Source organism: Dipteris shenzhenensis, chromosome 27, assembly GCF_047967505.1.
Source record: "Dipteris shenzhenensis isolate YYH24624 ecotype China chromosome 27, Dip_SZ_1.0, whole genome shotgun sequence".
NCBI classification, from domain to species: Eukaryota; Viridiplantae; Streptophyta; class Polypodiopsida; order Gleicheniales; family Dipteridaceae; genus Dipteris; species Dipteris shenzhenensis.
In genome coordinates this window covers 21,399,626-21,406,384 of record NC_141622.1, presented here as the reverse complement: position 1 = coordinate 21,406,384, position 6,759 = coordinate 21,399,626, and the positions used below count along the sequence as shown (strand labels likewise).

At 46.8% G+C, this 6,759-nt stretch overlaps 1 protein-coding gene across 7 annotated transcripts in view; it reads left to right on the top strand.

Moving 5' to 3' along the window:
- The first annotated feature begins 790 nt into the window (after positions 1-790).
- The window catches only part of MEE18 (maternal effect embryo arrest 18), a 74,226-nt gene continuing 68,257 nt past the window's right edge, over positions 791-6,759 (top strand). For 3 of the 7 annotated variants that reach the window (XM_087398563.1, XM_087398560.1, XM_087398561.1), the window contains exon 1: positions 1,992-2,710. Coding sequence is in view for 2 of the 7 variants with exons in the window: in XM_087398557.1 (XP_087254683.1) it covers positions 825-1,158 (334 nt within the window). In the remaining 5 variants the exon portion in view is untranslated. Of the gene's footprint in view, positions 1,159-1,991; positions 2,711-6,759 lie in introns of those variants that run through there. The other 4 variants (XM_087398557.1, XM_087398558.1, XM_087398559.1 and 1 more) reach the window with 3 other exon arrangements.

Sequence of the window (6,759 nt, the reverse complement as noted above, 5' to 3'; positions counted from 1 at the left end):
CTTCGCGGGGTATTGATGGACTCTGGGTTTCGCTCCCACTGTGTCACTGTAGGCATGCTGTGACTTTTTGAGCCGCCTCCAACCATGTTCCCTGCATGCCACACGTCATGATGAGCAACAGTTGCTTGGTCCCACAGTCGGACAGTCCGCCACCACCATTTACTCCCAAGCTAATGGCGACGTGCCATGTGGCTGCTTTTGCCCCGTCTGTCCCTTTTCCTGCAGCCTCTGCCCCCGATCGCATAGCGCCACGTCTTTTCTCGCAATGCACCATGTCACCCCAGATTGTGCCATGTCCTCTCTACGCTTTGGTCCTCTTGCACTGTCGTGCCACATGGCTGGCTACAGTTTGTCCCCTCTTCTACATATGCCATGCATGGGTTTAAGCTTCTCTCCTTTTCCCCGAACCTCCTCCTCTTCCCGAACCTCCCTCCTCCTCCATCGAACCTCCAGAATTTGCCCCTGAACCTCCAAATTCGTGCCATGTCATGAGGTGTGCTAATAGAATAGAGGAAGAATAGAAGATGCATTTGAATGAAGGTTGGGGGGGGGGGCTTGGGGACCCATAGGGTGTAAACGGCTTGAGAGTGGTATAAGTAGGTAGTTTCCAATGTTTCTTTCCCTTGGGTGGCGTGCAAAAACACACCCACACAACTCAGGGTGTTTACACACTTGCCCGCCCGTGGGCACTCCCAAGGCTCATGGACGGGCAAGATTGCCCACCCACAGCCCGCCCACGGTTGAGATGCATTTATTGCATCTTGGGCACTCGCAGTGTGTAAACACCCATCACACTAACACTGAAGTCACACAGTCCTCTCGCAATGCCGATGCTTGGTTGTCTCCATGCTCCTCAACCACTGGGAGTGGGAGCATCAACAGCAACAGCAACAGCAACAGCAACAGCAACTGCATTAGCTTCAGCAACAGCATCATCATCATCAGCTGCAGCAGGAGCTTCATCCCCACTCTCCTCTTGCCTCTCCTCCCGCTTCACCTCCATCACCATGACCTCAGGTCGTCCCAGACCTTGCCCCTCTCCCTCTTCCGCTCCCCTCATCCCCCCCCCCCCCTCCCCTGCCCTGCCACATGATTCTCAGCAGACCCATGTATTTGATTCACCCTCCCCTTCGCCTCCTTTCATGCTCGTTTTTTCAGGTACGCAGTAGCTGTTTGTTTCTCGTTTTGTTCCTTAGGCATGGTTCTGTTTCTTTCCATGCTTGCGCAATCAATGTTAACGCTTAAAAGCACGAGCTTTGCTCCAGGAAAATCTCCACGACTTTCACCACATGGCTGTACAGCCTTGCAAACGGACTCTAAAGTATTGCCACGTGGCGACACCTGTAAACCTAACGCTTCCAAACGCATTGTTGCTTGTATTGCCAATTGAAGATATCTGAAATGGATCATTTGCCTCATCTTGTTACTGTTCTCAACTTTGAAAATTTATTGAATAGTGATGGCGGGGATCTCGTGTGCATGTCCACTAGCATGGATAGAGCCGTTTAATTTTAAATGGAAGGCCCCTTGCTGAATCATTAAAGCGCGGATCCATTGAACATTCAACTCAACCCTATGATTTATGACCTTTGTCTTTGCAGGCCCATGACATAATTTGATTAACGTGCTGGAAAGGGAGTCCTGGTGCCTCAGCTGAAGGCACAATCCAAGCTATTCAAGGCCTTGTTTAGATAACCTTCAACCAAATTTGTACTAAAGAATCTCCTTGGCTCTAATACCACGCATAGCAGGGACTGGCTACTATGACATCCCCAGAGGGCCCAATCAGCATATTTCTGCATTCATTGCACATTTTCTGGTATTAGCCTGGATGTGCACTCGTAAAGGGCTGGAATAGAGTCTGCAATGAGCTTCTGCAATGCTTCCCGCCCAATGGGTGCCTTATATAGGGAACTAGGCCCTATGGTATCTGGCCAATTGGGCCCTTGTTTTGCCAATTGGGGTTAGGGCTGGCTGGCTGACTGGGTCAGACTACTGGAGTCTATGAACTTGCCTACGAGGAGAGCCATGGGGATCTATAAATTCCCCTTACTTGCTCCATTTCTTCTAGGCTGCATACAACCCAGGTGTGGCCCAAAAGATTGCCAACATGTCACGTGCACGGATTGGTATTTGACGTTACTGGGTACACAAGACTAGCTCGGGTAGCGTGGGGAGGCTTAGGGCTAGGCAGGCTTGATTCTCGGGTTGAGTAGCAAGGGTACGAACCTGTTAGTGGTCTTTGCTATTTTTGGCGCATTGGGTCCGAGTCTATATAAGGGCCCTAGAGGTTCAGTTCTCAGAGAGCCGATGTGAGTAAGTCTCGTTCCTAGGTGCTAGGTCTGATCTTGGATTGAGTCGCGGACGCGCGTCTACTTCATAGCGTAGCCCAAGGCCCAAGAGCAGATCCCAAGCTTCACGGCACCACTTGGTGGTATGGGACATCAGGCTAGTTAGGCTCTGGTTGGGAGTTCGTGCCAGTAGCTCAGCTCATGGCTCGGAGGGGACATCTCCTGATTTGGGATCGCATCTCGTAGATGTCATGGTTGGGTGGTGAGCAGCCTGCTCAGATTCCTCACGTTTGGTGTGTTCTTGTGTTTGTTTGCAGGTCAAAGGTTTGAGGATTGCTGGGTTTGTGTCAGTTGGTATCAGAGCCAACTCCTGCGATAGGAATCTCTGTTGCGAGAAATTTGGACGAGATTTTCTCCAGGTATGCCTCAGTTTCGAAATTCATGTTCATGCCTTGCAAGTGTCAGCTGGTTCATGGTTTAAGGGTAGTGGTTGGATTGGGAAAGAAGGAGAAAGAGAGAGTGGGTGAATTCGATGTTGATATGAGGGGTTAGGTGAGAGAGAGTGAGAGGTGTAGCTTGGAGAGAGCGGAGAGGATTGTAGGAGAGACGTGAGAGGAGCCGCTAGGCAAGTGATGGGTTGAGGGGAACCCTAGTGATCCCGCGTACGGCCAGGCTGCGCAGAGATCAGGATGGCGCCATGCAAGGGAGTGCAGAGGGGTGCGCCATAGGTTGGAGTAGGGTCGCGGTAAGGCTGAGCTGTTTTGGGGGGGCCTAGAAGCTAAAAAAAGCACCACACCTCCAAGATTAGGAGGGTGGGCTTTTTTAGAAAGCTGAGCTTTCTAAAAGCTTGGACCTCCCACCTTATAGCCTGGTGAAATTGCAGCTCTGCCCCAGATCGTGATTGTGCGCACAGCACAGACTAGAGCAGGAGTATCCGGGTTCAGTGACTCAGGCTGATCGTCAGCTTCGTACCTCTTTTCATTGGCCAACCTCTCTTCTCTTTCGTCACCTCCTATTTGGCCAGCTTTCCCTCTGTTCTAGTCTCTAGTTCTTATCCCACCTGTTGCTTCTCTTCTCTAAGTCTGCTTCCTTCATCAGATCAGATGTTTGATTCCATAGACCCCGGGCTCGCAATGGGTGATCAAGATATGAACTACCATGCATATGATGACTAGGGCCTCTACGATGATTTGACTGCCTTTAGTGAATTCACCACTGCTCTCGATGAAAAGCACCGAGAGAAAGGCATCCCCTTCTTTCGTTACATGGTCATTAATGCCAGGAAATTCCAGCTCAGCTGTGGGGGTTGGAGGCCCACCAGAGCTCCTCATTGGGAGAATTATCAGATTTCTGCAAACTTGCAGAAATTTTTTTGGCAGAGGCTTTGGAAATCCCACGGAATAGAAAAATCACTCTCTTCTTTTGGCTTTCTATTCAGGGTGGGATAGCAGTGAATCAATGGAGATCCAGGTTTGTGTGCTGACCCCTACTTGCCCTCGTTGCCTTTCTGCTTCGGAGACAGTATAGCACTGCCTTTGGGATTGCAGACAGGCGAGCATCATATGGAAGGGGATTGCAAGACTTTTCAGCACTTTTGTTCGCCTCCCCTTCTATATGACCTGGGGATCAGTGGCTTGGCTCACTCTTTCAGGGCCCCAGGTTTTCTTCGAGAGACATGACTTGTCTTGGGCTCTACACATCCGACGACACCTTGTGGAGTCGCCCTCTTTAGAGGATGTTTCGGCCACTCTCTTCAGGGCTACTCATTCCTCGGTTGACTCTCCATGGGAGGTTTTAGCTAGCATTGCAGCATGGCACATTTGGAGAGCCAGATGCACTGAGGCTATGGAGGGTTCTCAGGTTTACCCTTCTCAAATCTTGGCCAGTACTTGGACAGATACGGTACACACTCTGATGGCCATATGGGCGACCATGTAAGGATCCTCTCGAGCAGCCTCCTCCAGGAGAGTTACTTTTTTAAGGGATTGGAGAGACTCTCCCTTCCTTGCTAAGACTTCTACAGGGTTGAGTTGGCATTTTCAGCCTCAGCCTTGGTTTCTTTCTACCTCATTCTTCTGAGGTGTTTTTATTACACGCTTAGCATGATGTAATTCCGCTCAGAGCTTGCTCTAGCGAGTTTCTTTCTTACTTAATAGAAGTCTCTTTTTTGCAAAAAAAAAAAGTTCGAGCGAGTTAATACGAATCAAACGGGGTTGACATAGCAATTTCAAGGGATTCAGACTTCTCTCACTTTTGACTAGCACTGTTTAGGCGCTCACGCATGTGGATGCCTTGGCTTCAGTGTTAGGTCCGAATATCACTCCAGATCCTTTTCTTGGAGATCAGAAGTCTCGTACCAAGGAGGTAGTTGACACTTGGTTGCACAAGTGGCAAGTAAACTTCCAGTTTCACCCTCACTCAGATGACAAGAAGATGCAACTTGCAGCAGGGTATATGTCAGGGAAGACTTTATTGTGGTGGAAGGAACTTCGACCCAAGCCTATAACATGGATAGAATTTGAAGAGGTCTTCAGGAAAGAGTTTCTGAAGGAGGAGGAAAATTACGATATCGTAGGCAAGCTCAAGGCCCTCGATATTTCCAAGCTGAATTTGACTTTTGAGGTTTATCTTCAGAGGTTTCGGGATTTGTAGACCAGAGCTATCAAGATGGATCCAGTTACCTTGTTAGGTTTCTTTGTGGATGGTTTGCCTGACTCGTACAAGCTTCAGATTAAGAACAAGTGTAACACTTTGCAAGAGGCCATGAACTATGCGCATATCTATGATGATTTCATGGCCAGCGCAAAGGGAACCACTGTTGCCGACACGAGTGGGAAGAACAAGAGGAAGTTCTTCCAATCTACCACTGGTACCGGGGAGTCGAAGTCTATAGACAATGCCTCCAAGAAGAACTCGACTCAGACGAAGAATGGTCATGCTTGTTTCTTACGCACATTGAAGTTAAAGAAAGAAGGACGTTGCTTCATATGCGAGGAGCGGGGCCACACTCGAATGATTGTCCTAAGCGCAACAACCAGATGCAAGTGCTGGGACCAAAGCTCCATGCGGGACAAGGTACCAAAGCCAAGGGAGCTAACCAAGCCTCGATGACATGTATTTCTATAAATGTCATTACCTGCCTACTTTCTTGTAATTGCACTTTTAATAATTCATTATTTTAATTCATTATTTGGCCCCCATGATATTTTCAGAGTTTATGGAGAAGTAAGGGACCAAAGAGTTCACATTCTCTTTGACCCGGGCAGCTCTAACAATTTTGTTAACTACAAACTTGTGCAGAGGATGGGGTTGTTCACGATACATAGCGATCACACCTACGAAGTGCAGCTTCCAGCTGGGAAGTAGTTTTGGGATCGCAAGATTGAAGCACTTTCTATCTGGATTCAAGACTACACAGGTGCTCTTACGTGCTATGTCATGCACTTGGAACATGTGGACTTGTTAATCGGAATAGAGTGGTTTAAAACCCTCAATATTCGGATTGGATGGAAAGAGCATACACTCTCTTTTTTGGATAAGGACACCCAATTTTGTATTCAGTGTGATAATATTCCCTCTTCTCAGGGACCTATTGTATCTGCGATGCAGTTTCGGAATGTAATAAACACTTCTCATTATGATGTATATTAGTGTGTCTTTAGAAACCCAGTATAGCTACTTATGCTTGGGCACTGATGACGACATAAGTGTTGCTTTGCTTGCTAAGTATGTCTTCCTTTTGTTTTTCATAAAAATTTTTGTTTACCTCCTTTTTCTTCTCTTTCATTTTCTCTTTTATTTTCTTTGTAGATTTTTGATCTTTAGAACAACAAAAATTCTAAATTTGTATGATTGGACTTATTCTAGTCTTACAAAGGTATATATATATATATATATAATATATCAGTGTGTTTTGATTCCGCTTTCTTCATTTGTTGTCTCTGTTAATAACAAAAATGATTTAAGCGTGTTTGAACACCGTGAATTGAGAACGTTGTTGGATGATTTCATGCATGTATTCCCTACTCAACTACTGGAAGGTTTACCTCTAGAACGGGTAGTAGACCATCGCATAGATTTAGTACCTGGGGCTCAACCTATTAGTATTCCACCTTATAGGATGAGCCAGCTTGAGGAGGATGAGTTAGCTTCACAGCTACAAGATTATCTGAATATGGGCTACATTTGCCCAAGTAAATCACCTTGGGGAGCATCTTTCTTAAGAAAGAAGAAAGATAGTTCGTGGAGAATGTGTATAGATTATAAACGATTGAATAAAGTGACAATTAAGAATCGATACTCTCTTCCTCGTTCCGATGATTTGTTATACCGTTTGGCTGGAGCAAAGTATTTCACTAAGATTGATTTGCGTACGGGTTATCACCAAATCCGTATCTATACGAAATACATAGATAGAACCGCATTCCGGACTAGGTATGGCCATTACGAGTTTCTCGTATTATCTTTT